Below are 22,516 nucleotides of genomic sequence, written 5' to 3'. Positions count from 1 at the left end.
TGTTCCTAGCCCTTCAGTGTCTTTACTTTTTTAGGTAAAGGCTGAGAACTGAACAGAGGATTGGAGGTGCCTCGGCAGTATGCCAGTCACTGCCCTGGTCCTGCTGCCACCCTGTTGCTCGTACAGAATTTTTTTGGTACAGAATGTTAAGAGCCTGGGTTCATGTCACAGCCACTTCTGGGGATCTCAGTCAAAGCCTGTGCCCAGGTGTGCTGCCTGGTAGAGCAAGGTTTGGGGTGTTCTCTGCTCATAATTCTATGAAGTCCAGAAACTTTGGTTAAATTGTAGTGGATTGTAGCTTGAATCCACAGACAGGAATTTGAACTTTCTTCCAATTTTCTGCTAAGTGTTTAGGTGTAGTTAAACAGCTACATATACTCTCTTCAGAACAGAACTTACAGCATTCCTTTAAAAACAGTGATGAAAGATGACTCTATGTAATTTTTTTAATACTTCCCTTATAGTAACTTGAGCATTTTCTGGTAGGATGTTCAGTAACATGAATATTGTAACACCTGTTCATGCTTCCTTTTGTGAGGGAGGATGTGTGGGGAAAATATGTGATACCTTATTTTAAGCATTTTTCAAGTACTACAAGTGCCATGTTCTTATAAGTGAGCTATAAAAAAAAATAATTGAGCCTTTTTTCTTCTCCCCCCCTTTTTTTTCTCTCTCTTCCCTCTCTCCCTTTTTCTCTATTTTTCTCTTCATTTTTGTCTCTTCTTTTTTCTCTTTTTTTTTCTTTTTCCTCTGTCTACTTTTTTTTCTCTCTCCTGTTTTTCTCCTCTCTCCTTTTTCCTTTATCCTCCTTTTTTCTGTCTGCTTTTCTGCCACCTTTTTTTTCCTCTCTCCTCTGTCTACCAGGACCGTTAATAGTACAATGGGTTCAGCCTCAGTCAGTGTTGTTGAACTACTTCAGCTGTTCTGGACCTGATCAGTTTTCATGCACATTTTTCTTTCACTTAATGAAAACCCAGTTGCTCTTGACCTATTTGTGCTTTATGGGTTGCTCATGGTCTAGGAAGAAAGTGCCTTGGGAAGTGTTTTTAATCTATCAATGTGGAAAAGAAACACTCTGCAGAAGAGATAGTAATGAGTAACCTTTGAATTCAGAACTCTGTATAAATAAAAATATCATTCCTTCATATACACTAAAACAAAATTTTTTAAAGCACAGGGGTGTCCATGTGCTTCAAAAATTAGATGCAAGGGACCTAGGCCTATCTGTAGCTTCCAGAGATTGTTTCTTGCAAAGGCCAAGTGGCAAGCAAACATTTAATCTTGAATGAAGTAAAAAGACAAATGTTTCCCTGAGGTCTACAGGAGAGCATCATGTGGCTGTTCAAAGAGGGATACTTTATTTCTTTGCAAGCTTTTGGAGGTGAAGACATGTTGGGTTTCAAAAGCCACGGAATATAAGCTGTAGGTGCTCATGTAGTACTAGAAAATCATGTTGGCATTTTTTTAGGAGAGATCCCAAAAAATAAATGGCAAGAGGAAATAAATTTCCAGCAGCTACATTGGGTACCTTCATGGTTCTAAAAAGTTGTTAATTCAAAATGCTTTTTAAAGGTTTACATAAAAGGAGATATTTAATCAAATGTTCTTGTTTTTCTGAAGAAGAACATGAGTAAAACAAGATTAAATTGTTAGGTTTACAAAAGTGTTCCTGAAAACAAAAATGGGTAAATACCCATGAAGTGATTTCTATTTTTTCAAGAGGATATAGGGGAAACAAACTTTCAGTTCCATCCTCGCTCAGTGAATAAAACCAGGAGATGTTTCTTTGCTCTGACCTTTTGCATTTCTGCACTCAAGGATTGGCAGTTTGGAATTACAGTGGAAAATCAAGAGTGGCTAATTTTGAAGGTACTTAGAAGAGCAGGGGAAGGAAATGCTTTCAAACTTGCCAAAGCACACTGTGTTGGTTTTCATGTATTCCTTCTTAAATGGGCAGCCATGTCTCCTTAAATGTTTACTGTTTCTTGTCAATGTTTATTTATCTCTGTATTTATTTTCTTCCCCTAGAAGGCAATAGTCCCCTTAAGAAGGCTATTTTGGCAGTAGGAAAATGAGTTAGAAGTAAATACTTGGACTTTTGGGAATGCATTGGAGTGGTACCTTTGCAGAACCAGTGAGTAGAAAAATCTGGGCATTAGAGGCTTATGTACTGGCATCACAGTCTAATTAGTTTTCACCTATTCTTGAAATTATTTGAAATGCCTGGACATTCAGCAAAGTATTTTAAATCAGCAGGAAAGAGAGTGGCCAGTTATGGAACTTAAGTGGTCTTTAATGAACGCCAATATTGACCAAAGAAGTCACTCTCATCTTTCGTGCTTCCCTTTATTTCTTGTCCACTATTTTTCATTCTTCTGTTTGATTCTTTTAAAAACCTGCATTTTGCTTTCACTTCTTTTTGTAGTTTTTCTTTTTGTAGTTTTTTAATCATGTTGCACTGAATGGTTTCACTTCCAAGTTACTGTTAATGTTTCCTATATAAAAAATAAATATTTTAAAACATGCTTGGAAGATGTGATGGACGCAGGAACTTTTTTCTAGACAGACATCATAGCAGAGCTCATGCAATGCATTTGGGAAACCATTGCCAAGTTTTATTGTCTATAAACAGAGGTTTGTGACTGTCTGAACAAGTGTCTTCACACAAGCTTATTTAGAGGGATTTGGAGAAGGTACAGTTTTTAAATTGTGTCCCCGAGACTCTCATAGACAGTGGCTACTAAATTTAAACCAACAGGGTTAAGGAAAGAAAGCTGATCTTTCTTCTGTTTCCACAACACTGTCCCAAATACTTATCTATGAAGGAAAAGGCATTCTCTTTTGTTAGAGACCTTGGGACTGTTTGTGACCAAATACAGTAAATTATTGTGCTGCAGATTTTTTTATACAAGTCATGTTACATGCTGATTTACATGGAATGAGTGAGTGGTTATAAAGCTTAAATAATTTTATCTCTCATACAGGCATCATGAACTATTGATTGGTGACATTTCTCAACTTGAGTTTACATCAGCTTTTCTTTTGAGGGAGAGGAAGAGGGAGAAAGCAGATCCTGAGTGGACCCACAGTCCATGGGATTAATTGCCAAAAAGCAGCATGACAGAACATGCCTGAATTGCATGAAAGAGAAGAGAATATGAAAATCTCCACTCCCATTTATTTTTGTATTTGGGGTTTCCTTTTGCTTGCAGCTAGCATAATTAAAACTACATGTGTATTATACCTTAAATGAATCAACTGCTAACTTAAACAGACTTTTTTTAGACATAGGAATAAAGGACAGCCCTGACCTTAATAGTTGCCAGTTTCAATGTGTGATCTTTGTTTTGTCTGTTAGGATTTTTGTATGGGGGACTGGTGCCAATACTTTGCTGCCACTGTTAAAGTAAAAACTGTAATTACATTGTCAAAATAATACTTAGAGTATTTTTGGGGAATAATTGTGGCAGTGTGACGAATATATTATACTCATCAAACTTTTATGTAAACATAAGCACGAGTTTTTTATTTGAGTTATTTGTGTTGTTTTTGGCCTTTGTGTTTTTCCAATCTGTAAAAATAATACTGGGATTTTCATGGTCTCTAGCATTTGCAGAGTGTGTGCCCTAACAATCAGTTGATACGCTATCTGGTAGGAGTAAACTGCTAGTTGCACTTGTATGGGGATTTTGGTTTCATGTTTCCATAGCTTAAGAAAATCCTCTGTTTTTTTGAGTTTTGCTATCCCCTAATTACTATAGCTCAGAGTATTTTACTGCTTTACCAAACAGGAAAGTTTTAAGTAATTGGTTTGTTCTTTTATACCATTTGTTTTTTTGGTTTTTTTTTTTTTCTGTTGTTGTTGTTCCTCCTTTGTGTTTAGCTCTTTTTTATTTTTCTTTTTTTAAATGAGTCTGAGTTCCTCTTAAAAGTGAGTGTGAACATCTCCCAGAAACATATATGGTAAGTAATTGTGAGGTTTTCTAGCAATATGTAGATGTCCCTTGGCTGGTTAAAGGTACAGGCAGAACTTGGCTGCTGGGCAGTGGGAAGTTACCAGATGCACAGATGCTCCAGTCCTGCCTTGTACTGCAGTTTTAATTGTGCAACTGTTCTGTCTCTGCTGTGTTTCAGTGATTATTGCCACAGATTTTTAATTAGTTGTGTTCAGAACACCTACAGCAAGGATTCCAACTGTGCAGCTTTATGTTCCCAAATCATGCTGAGCTGATGCAACCTCCTGTGGGCAGGAATGTTATCTTGGTTCTCGTAGTTTGGTCCAAAATTCATTGAAGGCTGTGGAAAGACTCTGATTTGTTTGGGTCTTGGTTGAGGTCATTGTTCCAAGGCTTTGTGCTTTGGCCTTTTTGCAGAAACTCCAAAATAGAGAACCAACCTTTACACCACTTGCCACTGTCTGCAAAAGAAAAAGAGCCAAACCTGGACACCAAGAGCACTCAAACTGATGGGTTGTCCTGAGTTAGCAAATACAGAATTCTCTTTAGCTCTTGTGCATGTGTAGTAGTGGCCCTGCCTGCAGTGGCTAACTCTTGCCCCATTCACTGAGAGTTCCCATGCTTTGGGTCTTGCACAGTTCACAGCTCCCTGTGCCCTGCAGGTCTGGGGTATTTATGTGATACAGCAGGAACTGAGATTTTGAGTAAATGCCAGTGTTACCAGTGTTTTCAACCTGATACGTCTGTGTAATGTTGGCTGTGACTTCTGGTATTAATATGGGAATTTACACATGCATTAATTTCATTTTTCATTTTTTGACATTTGGAGTGGAGTGGGGTGGGGTTTGAGAGAGTCTAGATCCTCTGAAGGAGGGCATTGTAGGATCCATTGTAGGACTAGGGACTCTACTTAAATGCAGCACTTTCTTATCTTAATGGCAAATGGAAAAAGAAGAGGGAGTGGAGCTTCCAACTTCCAGCAGGACTGGGATTTTCATTATTACAGCCAACTGTAGTTGTAGGCTCTTGTGTCCAAATATAGTAAGCTCCAGTTTGCTGTGTTTATCCCTTATTAATCCCATGGATTTTAAAACCCTTTCCTAACTCTGGTCTAAATGTCCTACTGTTTGAATGCAGTGATTCATGGTAATGGGGTTTTTTCCTACTGTGGGCTTGATCCTTCCTCTCCTTGAGTCTTGCTGGTTCTGCAGTCGGGGTCTGATTTAGAACCACAGAATTGCCTGTGACTCTAAACAGGACCTTAAAGATCATTGTGTCCACACCCCCTACCATGGTTCCACTATGTCAGGACTCCAAGCCTTATCCAGCCTGGACTTGGACACTTCCAGGGCTGAGGCAGCCACCCCTTCTCTGGACAGCTTGTGCCAGGGCCTCACCACCTTCATAGGGAAGAGTTTCTCTAATATGCCATCTAATCCTGCCTTCTGGCAGTGGGAAGCATCCCCTCTTTTCCTGTCAGTCCAGGCCCTTGTAAATGTCTCTCTCTGTTTAATCTGTGCTGACTGAATTATTTTATTGACTGTGTATATGTGAGTATAAAAATGTTTTATTGCAGCAACTTGTGGAGTCACGATTTGAGCTACAGACCAGATCCTGCCTGATGAGGTTCCTCTGTCAGGTATTAATGACATGGATGGCATTGGAAGCTGACTTTGAAATAAAGATTAAAAAGCTAGTGCTTTCCTAGCAGTTTGGTACTACTTGTGCTGATGGTTAAAACTGTCCTTCTTGTGGTACTCATGGAAAGATGTTTTGATTGCTGTACTGGGAGGCAGAGGGAGTGACTGTCTCAGTGTCAGTGTAAATCGTTTTGCTCCTTCTAGGAGAGAGAGTAACCTGAGGAAATATCCCCAAGTTAGAACAATTAGTCAGTGGGCTCCCCTGTGGGCTCCCCTGCTCTTGTTGCTGGTACAGCTTTTAGTGTGTAGAGCTGGTTTGTTTTTTTCCTGCTCCTGCAATTTGGAGGCTTTCTAGTATTGCCTGCCAAGATGTTGCTGATTTATGCCACATGCATAGCGGTTTTATAATGTGGACTGATACCCACTTGGAGCACAAAGGAAATAGGAGTTTGCTGATGTCTATTTAATTAGAATGGTTTCTGGTTACTTTGGTTGAGGCTTGAAATGAATGGTAATGCCTGTATTTCTGTGGATCTCTAAATACAGTGTTCTGTAAGCCCTTTCCTTCCTTCCTTGCTCTTAAGTGTCCGCTACCCTACCCCAGCAAATAGTGTCAGCAAGATTCGTAATGAGGCAAGTTTCTGTTCTACACAAATATACGTGAATCAAACCATGCAGAAACTTCCCTAGATTTAAGATGGTCACCATGTTTTTTGCAGCAGGGACATTAGGATCTCAAGATTAAGGTGGGAAGAATGGAGCAAACCAACCTTTTAATTGCAGAGAACTTCCTAAAGACAGAACATCATAGACTTAATGCAGGGAGAAGAAGCTTAACTTTTTTCACATATGCTGAGATGAAATATCCCTTCTAAAGAGCTACCCACAGAGGCCCAAAGGGCCAAGTGAAAGCCCTCCAGGGAAAGTGAAGATGGAGCAGGGATGGAAAAAAGCTAGAGGAAGATCTGGCCAGAAGGAACAATGGGAAGCATCTGTTGTCTGTTGGGATAAAAAAACAAGTGCTTATAATTATGTAGGAGTTACACATGTCATTCTTTTAACTGTTTGATTATCATTGCTATGGCACAACTTCCGTACTCCCCAGTTACAGGAGCATTGTTCTGGTGGAAAAGGGGGAGTTGTCCAACCATGGCTTTCCAGACACAGTGCTACAAGACTTTTATTTCCCATTCTGCAGCACCCTTTTTTTCTAGTGGCTTTGGTCTTGGAGGGAAATGTGTCTCTTGCTTTTTGTTGAGAATTTTAGGGAACATTGCCAAGTTACCTAATGTGTAGAGACATCAAGTAAGTTTGTGAGACAGATCGAGTTCTTCCCCTTTCTTTCATCCTCTGGGTATATGTGGTATAAAAGGGACCATAGCATGATAATGAGAAGAGGTAAGCCGCCTTTACAGGTATTAAACTAAATAATAATGCCCCAAAAAGGCAGGTCCTAAAACCGTTGCTGTGCATTAATATGGATATGCAAGTAAAAATAGTAAGTCAAAGTTTGCTTGTAATTCTGTATTCCAAAAGAGCTGTGGTCCATTATTAGCAAGGTTCAGAATATAAATGGTACAAGTAGGTGGGGGGAATTCTGATACTCCTTCCACAGACTTACAGAAAAAGATCATTCAGCTCTTTGAGTGCAAATATAAACACTTCAGTGGAAATTTTGGGTTAAATGAAACAACATACATAGTATACTATCAAAAGTAATTGGAGAAATTTGTTCATAACCTTGGTTAGTACTTTATGTGTTAATAATTTTTTCTTCTTCTTTTGTTTTTTTTTCAGACCTGTACAAGGTATCATGTGGGAGGAGTGTGTCTTATAGTCAGACACCACAAATAGTGCATAGTGGGTGGCCAGTCCTTCTTATTTTTCTTAGTTTTCTGGCATGGTTTAAGCCCAGTTTGAGACTCCCCAGTACTTCAAACTTGCTGATTTCACTGCTTCAGGACCTTTAAAGAGACATTGCATTAGATTTAGACTCAGCTCTTGGGCTGATACAGGAATAAGATTTTACATCCTAAAGTGTACAGGAAGGTAATAAAGGCAGTTCCCAAGTCTGCAAGCACTTAAAAGTGTTTTATTTCACACAGAAGTGTAATCTCAGGCATGTGTTTTTGCTACTTGTGGGGATGTAACAGGAATCCCATTTGATATGCCTTTAGATTTTAATTGATAATTTGTTAAAGAAATGAGCACAAATTTATGTTTAGTTTCTAAAACTGAAATGATGCAATTAAAATAACAGGAGATAAAGAAAATGGTTGTAGTACTATGTTTAATAAGCCTTGTTAGTGCTGTATGAATCAGAGTTGGTTTGAACCTGATCTTGATAACTGTCAAACTGACTCTTTTCTTAGTAAATGCACAAGTAAGTGGTTCGTTTTTTATTAATCTCCCATAAGGAGATCTCATTGGAACTTAATTTGCATTAGAGGCTAATTTGACATGTGGTCTGGTTTCTTCCAGCTTCCTTCTAATTTATTTATAACTCTACATTTTTAGTAGTGTGGTAAGAATTTCACTTGCCTTTGAGTCAAATTCTCCTTTTAAGTCAGAACAAAGTATTGATATTTTGCCTAAACATTTATCTTCCAAGAATACAAGGATTGTCCAATCAACTGCAGGTAATGTTCTGTTAAAATTAGAGTTGACACTTCTGAAGAGAAAGAAAAAAAAAGTGTGCAACTGTTTCTCAGATGGAGGGAGGGGGAGCAGAAACTTGCTAAACACTACATTTTTGGTATTCCACAGATGGTAGAAATGGGTTACTAGTCTGCACTGCAACAAGTGCAGTAAGACCAAGGTGGAAATATAAAAGGTAGCTAGAAAATAATTTTATTTACAGCAATAAAATACTAAGTACAGTTTTAATAACATTAAATGACAGAGCCCATATGTGTATTGTACATTGAATTTCAGTAGTCTAGACAGACTGTTTTCCAAGGAAAATACATTTTCATCAGTATTTGTGGTATGATTCATGGTGGTGAAGAGGCAAATAACTCTTTATGACTGGAAGTTGCTTTAACTTGTAGCCACAAGGAAACGAGTCAATGACCGGATGATAGTGGTGGAAACTCACATTTTATAGTAATAGAGGTCTACACCTTATGCTGAGTTGGAGGTTTTATGTTTTTGACGCAGTCTATCACAAAGCATTCTGCCATTGTTTACAAACAGCCAGAGCTCCTCTGTGTGACAGTTCACACCCCACAGTTTAGACTTGCAGAGTTTATAAGCAACTGTAAAAGTGTGCAGGCGTTTGAGAGCCTGGGGTGTTGTCCCAGGACTTACTAGGCTTTGTGCCTACCCCAGTGCAGAGGGGGCACTCCAGCTCTGTTTTTCCTGCCTATGAGAACATTAAGACAGAGCAAGTTTGTAAGGCTTATATTTACAGTCTGACAAGCAATGTTGCACAGGTTTGTATGGGCTTTGGTTGGATCTGTTTTATATCTCTATTTGTTTTATAACTCCAATAAAGGCAGAGGCTTGTGTTCACAACTGTCACTGTGTTGTCTGACCCAAATAAAGAGCATGAAATCTCTTAGGACTGTTTTAAGCCTCTACAGTTGATGTCAAGGTTTTTTGAAATGATTGCTGAGCACATTTATAGGCACCTGTTCTGACCATACAGAACAGAAGGAAACAAGGTGTTGAGTTTTAAAATCCTGATGCTTAAAGTCGTTGTCCTCAGAACTTCAGGGATTTTAATTTTCACCTAATGCACAATCTGATTCTGCAATTGCTGTTGCGTGAAATGTCCTTGTGTGGACTGGAGCATCTGTGCCAGGGAAAGGCTGAGGGAGCTGGGGCTGTCCAGGCTGGAGAGGAGCCCCAGCTGAGAGGGGCCCTGAGCCCTGGGTGTCCCTGTGTGCAGGGAGGGGCAGAGCAGGGCCAGGCTCTGCTCCAGGGGCCCAGCAATGGCACCAGAGCCACGGGCAGGGACTGAGCCCAGGGGGTTCCACTGACAGGAGCCACAACTTCTTCCCTGGGCAGTGCCCAGGCACTGAACAGAGACTAGAGAGAGTGTGGAGTCTCCTCACTGGGCGTATTCCAGAAACCCTCTGGACACAATCCTGTGCTCTGGAATGACCACACTGGAGCAGGGACCAGATGAACCACTGTGGTCCTTTAGACTATATAATGTAATTGTTAAATGAGATAATGTCAATATAATAATTAAATTAAAAGCATGCGCTAGAGCCTGGCTCAGCTGTTCTGTGATAATAAAGGACTGGAAGAAAGAAAGGGAGCTGTGATGTTGAAGATACTGAACTGCTGGAGTGCATTTAAACCATCCTCATACAGGACCATCAAGTATCAATTGCCTCACCTTTGTCATGGGTGGCCTTGAGCAACGAAATGTGCAGTTTACATGTAGACAAACATTTAGGTACCAGAATTCATTAGGTAAAGAATCAGTGTTTCTGCTTGTACCCTTTGCCCTGTTGGATAAAGAGGTTATTTTTTAGAATCTAGAGAAGTTCCTTAAACTGTTGCCGACTGTTGTGAAAGCAACATGTAATCTGTGTATTTGCTAAAGAACACCAGCTTTTATAGGAGCTATTGAAATCTCAGTGAGGGGAAATCTCTTCAGCTCCAGGGTTGATTTGTGTATCAGAAGTTACATCTTAGAACATGCAATTTCATGGTGGTTGACCAGCAGGTTAAAAATACTCCTCTTGACCACACATAGAGTAACCTTTTTTTAAAAGTAGAATTGTGTCATACTGATAGCTACTGAATTAAGACAATTGTTTTTAGCTTTGTTAAAGTCTGCATATTTTCAGACTTATGTCTTTTCTTCCCCCGCCCCCCTCTTTTTTTTTGTTGTTGTTTTCCCCTCCCCTCTTTCAGAAAGCGCATCTTTATTGCTTGGATAGCAGAATGGAAGTCTGTCTTCATCAGCTTCTTCATTTTCTTGCTTTTGCTGTAAGGACATGGAAAGACTATGGAAGTAAATTGCCTCAAATTGTGCCAGGGGAAGTTCACATTAGATATCAGGGAAAATTTCTTCATGGAAAGGTTGGGCAGGCATTGGAATGGGCTGCCCAGGGAGGCAGTGGAGTTACCATTCTGGAGGTATTCACAAAAGGTATGGATGTGGTACTTGAGAACATGCTTTAGTAAATATAATGGTGCTGGGTTGACAGTTGGACTTCATGATCTTACATGACTTTTCCAAGCTTAAAATAGTTCTATGGTTCTGTGATTTTACGATGAAGAAATTCTTACAGAGGGGAAAAGCGGTATTTGCATTGTACAGATATCCAAGCATATTTCAATCATATGTTGCAGCAGTCAAGTCCAATAGAAATAAAACAGAAAAAGAAAAATGTGAATGCTAAGAAAATACTTCCATAGTTCAAAATGCAATACTTCTGTTGTGTTTGTGTTTTTTAGCACACACATACCTCATTGTGAATTAACAGCTCTAGTTTGATTTTTGAGGAGTTTCTTTTTTAATGCATAAATACAATAGTATAGATTTGCAATGCTTGTATCTAAATTCACTGTCCCTTGGTAACTTGGTGCTAGGCTAGTACATTTTATTTGGAGTTACATTTGGTGAGAAGCACTGGATGAGACATTTATGTATTCCAAGACCACCACCTGTGGAGTTCTGGGGGAGTTTTTTAAACACAACCATACAGATACTGCTGTCATATGCTTCAAAGAGCATCCTGTGATGACCTACTCTGGGTGTGGTGTGATGACTTTTCATGCTGTTTGTGCCTCTTCTTCTGTGCCTTTCTGTCTGACTATGTGACTGCTACATGTGGTGTGTGACAAGGCTTAGCTGCCTTGATTCCTCATTTCTGTTTGTAGAATCACATCTTCCCAATTGCTGAGAGTCATCATGTGAGATTACTTGTATGGCAAAATGTTGCATTATCAAGGCATCCTCTTTCTCTGTTTAGTTGGGAATAGATGTGATAGGTTTTGTCTTACAGAATATCCACTTGCCCATATATTGATTTGTGTTCTCTAATTAAAAGAAAAATCTTAACTCTTTCTGGTTGAGAACAAGTACTTAGTGATGAAACTGTCTTTTTTTTTCATGGGTGCATTCGCAGAATTGTCACCTTTTCCTGTATCTTCCTTCCATGATTAATGGAGAGTTCATAGCTATTTATTACTGTACTAGAAATGTGTTCATGACATTTTCTCTTTGTTACAGAAAGAATGGTAACTTTACAAGATCTTGAACTTTTTTCCTTGGTCTGTAGAACTTTTTGGACAGACTAATCTTTAACAACCAAGATGTACTTGATAGCTGAAAAATGTCAAGCAAATTTTAAGGAAAAATTGGAGTATAGTCAATTTCACCAAGTGAAATAGTACCCTGTTTGTAGTATTTACTACCTAGTTATTTTTTCTTCTAGCTGGAAAATGTTTCCATAAAATGTCTGCTGGTGTGTCATGCTTGCTATCCTTCAGAAACTCCTTAGTCAGCACAATGGGAACCAGATGGGTGGGAGAAGCGGAAGCACAATGATGAGCAGAAAATACTAAACCACTGCAGATGTGTAGGGGGAGACAACAGAGATCTTAAGAACTACAGGAGAATGAAATTCAAGATGCATTATGGAGAATACATACATATTTTGGGCATGCATATATATATATATAGATATATATATATATATGGCAGAGAAAGTTACTTTTTTTAAGCCCAAGTGGCCACTTTTTAGACTTGCTTTCGTGTTCTCAACAGGACATATGCCCAGACCTGTGTAGGAAATCTGGCTGCCAGCTGGCTCAGCAGCATAGCACCTTTCCAAGAGACCTAATTTTAGATTTGGAGAACCTGGCAATACTAGCTGCCTCCATATGTATTAGACTCTTTGTACTATCTGTTAAACTGAATTTGAGCATGTAATTTCAAGTTTCTTTGACAACTTATTAATAAGGGCCAGGCTATTGAGAGCTGTTGATAAGCACAAAAAAAGTGTTTTAATTTTGTGAAGTCTCTGGGTTTGTGCTATTGTTTTTTTATGAATTTACACTTTTTGATGGCTCCTCTAGAGTATAAACTTATGTGGTGAAATATCATCTTCTTGTATTTTAAATCTGTATTTAGAGGCAGCTAAAATAAATCATTTGGAGTAAGAGCAGAAATGGGCCATATTAAATTCAGTGTCAAAAATGGAGGCAGAGCAAGCTTTCATTTTTCTGGGATAGAAGGTATTGAGCACATCATAATAGTCTATAGTGATTTGTCTAGCTAACCAGAATATAACGTGAGGAGCAAGAACCTATCAATTAGCTCTTGTAATCACTAGTACCCAGTGTGTAATACTCAGACAAGTCTTAGGTATGATTCTGAAGTGCTTCATAAAATTATTTGCATTAAAAGAGAAAATGCAAATATTTATGTACAGTAGCAGTGAAATACTGCACCTAAATCTTCCTGGAGATGGATTCTGTGGTGTGTAACTGGAATATTGAAGTATGTAATTTTTGTGAAATTTGTATGTGTTGCTTTGAATTTTATGTGTTGCTTTGAATTCTTGTTAATATATTTTCTGGATTTCTTTCAGCTCTTCGCTGTAGTCTCCAGTTTCTTGGAAACATTGCAGCAGGAAATGGAGATTCCCAGAATAGCATTTGGAAGTGTGCTTTCCCAGATCTGTTCTTGTAAGCATGGATGCGGGTTTTTTTTCTAGTGTCAGTTCTGTGGTTATATTAAAATCTTTTGTACATGGTAGTTGTGCCTTTACTAGCACCATGAAACTGAAAAATAACTTTGGTGAGAATGGAGTGGTTGAGATCGTATCCTGTAGATGTTTTTTGTTAGTCAGCCACAGGAGTCAGAACCTTTAAAAACCTGCTTGTTCTAAACTAACAGTAAATTGATTTAATTTAGCAGAAACTGTAAGAAAGCTATTTTAGATTACGAGCTTCAAACATAAGCTTTATTTCAGATATGTTTTCAAGTAGTTACACTCATTTCCAAGAACACAGCATTTTCTTTTCCCATGTTGCTGCTGTGCAGACCTGTCAGTATTGGTGGATCAGATTAATCAGTAAAAATTCCTTAATCTTCATCTCTTTCAATCCTTCTGTCTTTCTCCTAACCTCACCAGAATATCTTCCTGGGGATTTGATGACATACATGTAAGGAAATAGTGCATAAACTATTTTGTGCAGACACATGTGCAGCACTGTTGATGTGTTCAGCCGGATTTTTTTGTAGTAAGCTGGTAACAAAGGCACTTTGATTTAGTTTGTTAATCATTCTGCATGGGTATTCGGAGTCCACTTGTCAGCAATGGGTGTAGGAACACCTTATGGTAAGAAAAACAGTTCCAATTTAGCATCAATTTTGTAAACTTCCTGTGAAGTTTGACCTTCAGCTGTGAGTTAGATATTTTTCCTTGCAGATGACTTTTACCCTTCTTAGGCAATGACAAACTCGTTCTCTAGAAGACAGCAAAGGACAGCTCAGCGAGCTCAATGCCACCAGCCTGTTTCTCCAGGGTCTGTTTTAACTTGCCCGTAACTCCTTATTTTCTCTTGAAGGACATGCCTGATATACAGTGATGAGAAAATTGTCACCTATTGCTGCATGGTCCTGTTCACCTGCCTGGATTCAGAGCGAGTGAGAGAACTCCTGGATCCAGGGAACTTGACTGTGGCTCTTCATGTCCTGAGAGCCTACAAGGAACAGTTGGATTCTGAGTGGTCGTATGTATCGATACATTTTCTTTTTCCTCACCTCATGATTAGGTGGTTTTTTCTGGTGTAAATCACTGTATTAAAACTGTCTAAACTTGTGTCACTGCAAAGTAGTCAATGAAGATCTAATAAGAAATTAGTAGTTTATAAAAGAGATAATTTTCCTGGTAGTTTCAATGACTCTTGATTGCTGCTAAAATAAGAATCCTTTTTTGTTGAGGACATAGGAATTTTCAAATCATGGTCTGTTTTTCTTTTCTTAATGAAACAGGGTTCTAGAGTGCAAACCAGTTTATACTTGTGTGCTGGTTTGTGGAGATTTTTTAAAGTTAGCACTGAATAGTCTCACAGACTTGTATTTCTAATGCTTGTGAGTGCTACATAAAACTTGTTTTTCAATATAGCCCTTTTCTACTGCAACATGCAGTCATTTTTATATCAGAATAGGGAAGACTATTTTTTGTGAATCTTCATTTCATACTTTAAGAGCACCTAATCAGTGGTTTTATCCCTTTGAACTTTATATTTTTTACAATGGCCATTCCTCTAAATACTGTTGTCAGTTATGCCTTAAATAAATGTGCTGCCCTATATAGCAAGAATGCACATTCAGCTAATTGTTACACTGTACTCCAAGGAGAAAAAATTGTTTGTATGTTTTTGTAGCATTCTTTCTAGGCTTGTGTTTAAATTCAGAATTTAATGAGGAAGAATTGTTGGTGTTTTAGAAGTGATATGGAAAATCTCAACACAGACTTAAGAAGATTGAATGAAAAGTAAATGTCATTTTATAGTTTGGTTTTGTACTGAGAAAAATGACCTGAAATTTGTTTGTGGCTGTGCTTTTTTAATGGCGGGGCAACTTGCTTAGGGCATAAGTAGTTTTCAAAAAACCAACTGTAAGTTTAGGGTCATGTGGTGAGACTTCTGTTTCAAAACTGACAAACTGAGTCTTTAGTTTTGTTGTCTGTCAGTAATGTGTAAATTGTTGCTTTTCAGCTAATTATCCTGATAATTTTTTTAGATGTATTGAAGATACACTGAAATTTGTTCTGAGATACCAGAGTTGTAGTGATTGTTTTGAAGTTAAATGCAGAAAAAAATGCAGAATCAAAATAAATGCTGAGGGATGTGTTTCCCGGATCTCTCTAGTGTGAAGTAGATTCAGTTGATGTTATGATGACTTATCGCCACTGTGGATGTTTCATGTGGGTGGGAAGTGGTCTTTTTTCAGGGTAGTCTTGAAATGAAAAGGGCAAACTCTAACCCTAAAAATTTGCAGTTGTACTTCAGCTCTCACTGAAGTCCATCTACATCCCAGTAGAATTGCTGGAAGGAATTTTCATGGCTATGACATTTGCAGTGTGCCAATGTCCTCTTGGAAAAGTTTGGATCTCTCGTGCCACAGCTGGCAAAAGTACACAGCAACCGTTTTATGGTATTATACGGCTGGACTCAAATACGGATTGTTCTTGTAGGTTATGCTCACTGCTTACTCACAAGCGACTGAAATTAAGATGTTTTTACCTGAAGTTAAAGGTACCACTTAATTCCTGCCTACCTTCTTGCCTCTGAGCTGGAGCATCTGATTTCATGTTACAACAAATAAGAAGCGATTGCTGTGTGTATGTTTAGTCGTCCTCTTGACTGGATTTTCTTGCTGTCAGTTCCTGCTTTTAGGTATTGGAACTCTTTGTTTAAATAACTGGGGAAGTTTTGGTCATAGGAGAACTTCTGTTCATTCTTTTATTCCCTTTTGTTGTGTGCTGAAATTTATGAAATCAATGTTTCTCTGAGACAGCATCCAATGCATTCCGCAAGTAAACAACTGTGATGCTCAAACTACTTTTGCAGTTGCTGCCATGACTTGTTAGGACAGAGAGAGTATATTTGGGATAAATACATGTATTTAAGGCCGCTGGTTGAAATGTAGTCTCTCCCATAGAGTCCTCACTATTCACATTCAGCTAGCACATGTTAGATTCTCTATTCCTCACCCATAGCAGGAACACATTTCAAGTCTTTATTTTGATGAGCTGACAGTTCTTGCTCTGTTAATAATCTTATATTCATATTTAAAGTCATGTTTCCCATCTTCAAGTTGGAAAAGTCCTTAGGAAAAGTTCAGGAGGACCCTCTTTCCAAGTGTGATGCCTTTTGCCTCTTGCACAGCAGTTTTGTTGACCGCCTCTGTCTGAGGAAATCTGAGATTGTTCTGAGCAGTTCCTTGGAATTTTTTTAGAGGCAGCAAGTGGTAGCAGAACTTTTGCTGCTCTTCTGTCTGCCATAAACTCCTCTCCAGTTAGAGAGAGCAGAGGAAGGGTCTTTAAAGGCTGGATGTAGCTTTCTGGAATTTTTTTGTCACTTTTGCCTACAAGATGTTTGTTAGAAGGTTAAGATTTGGGTCAGGAAAGAGGGAGTATCTGAGGTGTTGGCTCTGCTTCCTGAGAGGGGTGGGTCATGGGAAATAAGATCTCAGTTCAGCAACTTCTGATTCTAATCAGTAAAGGAAAGCCAAGTCATTCACTTGCTAAGCAGTTTTTGAAACAGAGAAGAGCTGTTTTGCAAATCAGCATAGTGGAATTTCTAGGCTAAGCGCAGATACAATTTTAAAATGTGTTTGTAGATTGACAATATAACAAAAAGTTGCCTTGTAACTCGAAAGAATGAGAGGTAACAGTGTTGTGTGCACATCTAAGTGTGTTTCTTGAGTGATACACATTCTCTTAAGTATTTTTGTCTTGTGCTGTGGGCTTAGAAATAGTTAATAAAGGAGGAAGTCAGTTTTATAAGGAATGCCCTGGTCAAATTTTGTGTTCAGTTCTTCAGTGATCATGTTTCTCTGGATCAGATGGTCTGAAGGCTCATTTCATTAAGCTTGTGGTTGCTTGTCAGCCTCAGAAATGCTTCTATCTCTGAAATCTGTGAAGCTGGGGAATGTAATACACACATTTAATAAATATTCTAATGATTTAAGAACTGAGGCATCCTTCTCTTTCTCTTTTAGAAGCTTGATCTTATCAACTGCTCCAGAATTATTTACATATTGCTATCTGCCATTTTTAATGTTAGATGCTGAATGGCATATTAAAATAATTTTAGCTAACTTATATTATACAATATATTTTTACATTCTATTCAGTACACATCCTGAACTTGTGTCAGGCTAGCAGTCCTGTAATCATGAGTGCTGGGAGCTCATCTGAAGTTGCTGCTGCTGGTCTGACTCTCAAGAGCAGTGATCTGAGGAAGCAGATGTTGTATATCTCCAGCTGAGGCTCTTAAAAATATTTGTCTGTCTGTCTGGTACCCCTTTGTAGCTGGGCTTGTGGAAATTGCCCAGAGCTTGCTGCTTTGGAAAGTTGCAAGGTGTATGTTACAGAATGTACTTCAAAGAATAAGTCTTTGCAAAGACACTAAAGCTGCAGAAACAAGTTTGCTTCCTTTCTTGGATGTGATTTCTGGCATACCCTAATTAACTGATCCTATCTCCTCAAGAGTTCTTTGCTGTGCAGTTGTTTTCTAGAAAGCATGCTGTTCTTCACAAAGTGAGCTACTGCCTGAGCATTTAGATCAGGAATTAATGCTTCCTAACTGTGGTGGAAAACATGCTGCTCCAGCCTGGTGCATCAGGGACCATTCATGTCCTAACTGTAATTTTGCTCTTTAAGGTGGGCTTCCCCTTTCAGGGATGCGCTTCTTCTAGTTTGCTCTGCTCAAGATCATGGTTGTGGATTAGCATTCCCTCTAAAATGCTTCCTTGCACATAGAAAGTTTTTAAGCCTCTCAGTTCGGTTCAGTTTTTCCTGCCTTCTTGTGATCATTTATTTCCCATTTCTTTTAGGGTTACTTTTTTCTTTTTGATCTGTTCCTAAGCAGCAGCAGATCTGTCTCCTAAACTCTTACTGTTTTTTCTGCATCTTTTGGGTCTGCTTCTTCCATCCCTCTCTTCCATCTTATATTTCTGTTTAAAGAGATGAGTATGGTTTTCAAGCTCTTGTGTGACAGTAATTAATTTTCTTTGTATCTTCCATCTTTCCAAAGTATCTCTAATGATACACAAATTTAATTCTGAACTGTTAATATACTGAGTTGAACATAAAGAATTGTAGGATAGTTTGGATTGGAAGAGGCCTTATAGCTCATCCAGTTCCAGTTCCCTGCTGATAAGGAGAGTAAAATCGCATAGCATTTTACTCACTTGGTAAGGATAACAGAACAGAACAACCTTTTACTCTAATCAAATAAGGGAGCAGTGTAGTGTTGGAAAAGTAGGCAAAACAGAATTAATGCAAAACGCAAGCAGGATGCCAGCTCAGCTGTGCAAAGCTGACAAAAGGGAAGTTATGCAAAATGATGATATTGCTCTTATTCAAAAGTGAGGGTCAAGGAGCAGCCACATAAAAGGGACGCTGGATGTTGAAGGGGAGACTCCCAAAGAACCATATAAGGACTTCCAATAAGGAGTGCAGCTGTGTCAAATAAAGTCAAGGAAGTTGCTCATGAATATGTAATCAGAGTGTGCTAAAAAATTCTGTTCACCTGATGCTTGGAGCACTCAGTTGAAAGAAGTATCCCCCTGGGTGCCCAGTGCCACCCGGAAGAATTGCTGCTCTCTAAACTGAAACTGTGTTTCTGTCCTCAGTATCAATGCCATGGGCAGGGACACCATCCACTATCCCTGGTTGCTCCAGGCTTATCCAGACTGGCCTTGGACACTTCAAGGGATGGGGCAGTCACTTCCCTGGGCAACCTGTGCCAGAGCCTCACCACCCTTACAGAAGGAATTTCTTCCCTATATCTAATCTAAACCTACTCTCAGTTTATATCCATTCTCTGTTGTCGTGTCACTACAGTTCCTGATGGAAAGTTCCTCTCCAGCTTCCCTGTAACCCTGTCAGATACTGGAAGGTGCTGTATGGTCTCCACACAACCTTCTCTTGTCCAGGTTGAACAGCCCCAACTCTGTCATCCTGTCTCCATAAGGGAAGTGCTTCTGTTTCTTTATCAACTTTGTGTCCTCCTCTGGACTTGCTCCAATAGTTTAAATGTGTTAATGTTTAAATATTTTAAACACATAAGCAAACCTGTTCCATAAGCTGATTCTTGTCTTCCTACCAAAGGATGCTGTCAGGAAACTGGACGTATCCATCCTTTAGGAAACAAAGCTGGAATATAGCTGAGTACAACTGTTCAATAACTGAAATGTATTTTCTACTCTGTTCTGTGTGGATGTTACCTGAAGACCTTCTGTTACAAACTGTCTTGCAGTTCCACAATGTTCTATCTAGTTTTTTCAGTAATAACTTTTTCTAAACACATGCAGAGAACCTTTGGCTCTGGAAAAAAAGTTGTGGAGCCTTTCAAAAGTTGTTTCTCTGTGTTTCCACATACATCTGCATTTACTCCCTCTGGGTTTGTGTTTATCAGGAGCAAAGTATGTCACACAATGTACAAGGTACAGTATTTAGAAGAGAAACCAACAGAGAATGCCACATGAGATCTATTTTAGAATGTGAACCTGGAAAAATATGGTTTTTTAAATAATTAGTAAAAAGTGGTACAAAAATTACGTTATAATTCATCCTAATCAAGATCAATATGTGTTCTAAAAGCTGTTTATTTTAGAAATACCTTGGTGGCCCCGTTAGAGATCAGAGCATAGCTTGTGTCATTGGTTTTTTCAAATGTGTGTATGGGCCAGTTCAGGTAATATGGACAGGAAAAAACAGGTTGTGTTTTTGATTCCTGAAAAGCAAAGAGCAAAAATCCTCAATTTTTTAATTAAGAGAAATAATGTGCCTTTTGGCTTTCTGAAAAATGATATTAGGAGTGGGGTCAGCTGTTTGACATTGAAATAGGTTTTGTTGAACATCTACTCTCTTTTTGAAACCACAGCTAAATGATTACTGTAAAGATTGGGATGTGGGGCTATCCCTCCCCAGTTTTTTGCCTTTGGGTTTTTTGTCCTGGCATATGGAAAGATGTGTGGACAGAAACTGGTACTCCTGGGGCAAGAAGACTTGCCTATGGGCACAGATTTAAAGGTGAGGATAGCACTCTTCAGTACTGCTCTTTTTGCTTAGTTCATGTGTGTGTGGTGAAGAAACTCTCTTTTCCAGAAAGTAATTTTTTTCAATTCCAGAGAAGTTGGAGTTACGATGCAGATTCCAAGTTCAGCTGTGGTTTTAAATAGTACTGACACTTGGAAAAGTTTCCTTAATTTTAGAGATCTGAGTAGCTTCTACTTTCTATTTGCAATAGCAGTGAATTGGCACAGATTTCCTCAATCTTTCAAAGCTCAGCCTCATATATTTAATTATCTTGTCACCTCTTTCTTCTTGTGTATATTGTGGAGAGGGGGGGAACAGGAAGTGATATTAGCCATTGCTGATCATCTTCCATTTTTTTCTTGATAGCTCTCCATAAAAAAAATATTTCAATTTTACATATAAGTTAGTTTTAATTTTTCTTTAGTGCCTTTCAGATGCAGCTGTCAAATTGAGTGGGAGTGTCTTCTAGACTTCAGAGTTTACTTGGTGGGGGCTATCATGGCCAGGAGGGAGGATGCTTTCATTGTAGGAATGCCTTTGGAAGATGAAGGATGTTCACTGTTGTACTTGGTTCAGCACAGCAGAGGAGTATTGTAATGTTTGATACTAGGACCAAGCATTAAATATGAAAATGTGTTTCTTTATTCTCCTCCGGAGTGAGATGTTTTGGTGTGGGAATGGGGTGAATTACCTCTTCTCTAGTAATTTTATGACAGCACATGTTCAATTTGTTATTAAATAGCTTTTTACTTGTAATTGTTTATTTATATGGTTTTGGTAGGGTATTCTGTTTTTGTGGAAGGATGAAATATACTTCTTTTAAAATATGTTCTGATTCCAAATAATTCCTCATGAAGCCTACTACTTTTTTGGCATCTAAAAAGAGGTGGTAAGAGTTTGAAAGTTGACTGAAAGTAGCTGAATTTTCTTATTTTCTTCAAAATGTGAATGATTTATTACATTCTTTGTTAAATTACAGTGAAAAGATACCTATTTAGTTTTTACTAAATATTTTGGATAAAGTGGCATTATTGTAGGGTGATGAAAAATGAGATTTTGAGATTGAAAAAGGAGGTTGCTGATCAAGTAGGGAATTGCCATGTCTTGTTCTTTGTACTTGGAAAACATATGTGGGGTTGTCTTCCTCTTTTTCTGAGACTGAGGAAACTCTTCCCTAAATTTGGTAATGGGATAAAATCAACTTGATGTGGAGAATTACATTTGATGATAAAGTTGATTGCTTACACCCAGCTTTGATTGGAGCAAGCTTAGTGGCCATCTGGAATATACTGAGTGCAAATGCAGCTCATAGCACTTTGTATTGGCTGTTTCTGAACCTTAGTTTGGTACAATACAGCCCTTGTGCTGTTATAAAGTCTTTGAACATCTCCTTCTGTATTTATCTACTATGGAAGCACTCGATTTTTTTAGGACTTCAGCCAAACAATTTTTAAAGAGTCGAGAAAATTGGCATATTTAACACTGTTCATTTGTTACTGTGTTACGCTTGCATAACGGCTTTAATTTTCACAATTTCCTTCACTAAATTACAGTGGTCTTCAGCTTATTCCAGTGGTTCTGCTGTTGGCCCCCACAGAGATTTTGTCTCCTACTAGAGCCTTTGTGTACATTTGAAATGCCACATCAGTCAGTAACCCAAAACTGAATATCTTTTTATATTTCAGAATTGTGAATGATCTTACTTTTCCTCTTCTTTTCCTGTGTCACAATGAGAAACAGGAGAGCTGAAAGGACTAAAGATAGTATATTGAATGTGCTGCATCCTTGCTTAGCTACCTCCAAAATTTCTGGGCATGGTGAAGGAGTTGGAAGTGCTTTACTCCACTGTTAATTCTTCTGTTTTCTCTTGGTGATGAATGCTCGTGCTCTGTTCTTCATGATGCAGTAGTGCAAAAAGCGGATAAGGTAAAAGGGACACTTAAATGCAGAAGCAGATACTTTACAGAATCACAGACTGGTGTGGATTGGAATGGACTTTAAAGCCCATCTCCTTCCACCATCTGGAAGGGACATTTTCCACTATCCCAGGTTGCTCCAAGCCCTGTCCGGCCTGGCCTTGGACACTTCCATGGATGGGGCAGCCACAGCTTTTTGTTTTCTGAAGTGTTGCGTCCCATCATGAAACCAGAAGGTAAGAATCATAAATTTT

General features: G+C 38.6%; 1 protein-coding gene across 1 annotated transcript in view; it reads left to right on the top strand.

Annotated features, from left to right (window-relative positions):
• Positions 1 to 22,516, top strand: part of ATXN10 (ataxin 10) — a gene marked incomplete at its 5' end in the record, with an annotated part of 91,732 nt that overhangs the window by 12,777 nt on the left and 56,439 nt on the right. The window contains 2 exons of the mRNA XM_079303104.1: positions 13,156 to 13,252; positions 14,138 to 14,302. Coding sequence (XP_079159230.1) covers positions 13,156 to 13,252; positions 14,138 to 14,302 — 262 coding nt within the window. The remainder of the gene's footprint in view (positions 1 to 13,155; positions 13,253 to 14,137; positions 14,303 to 22,516) is intronic.

This window comes from Erithacus rubecula (assembly GCF_903797595.1).
Source record: "Erithacus rubecula genome assembly, chromosome: 4".
Lineage (NCBI taxonomy): Eukaryota > Metazoa > Chordata > Aves > Passeriformes > Muscicapidae > Erithacus > Erithacus rubecula.
Note: the sequence above shows the minus strand (reverse complement) of the source record. Positions and strands in the feature narration are given on the sequence as shown.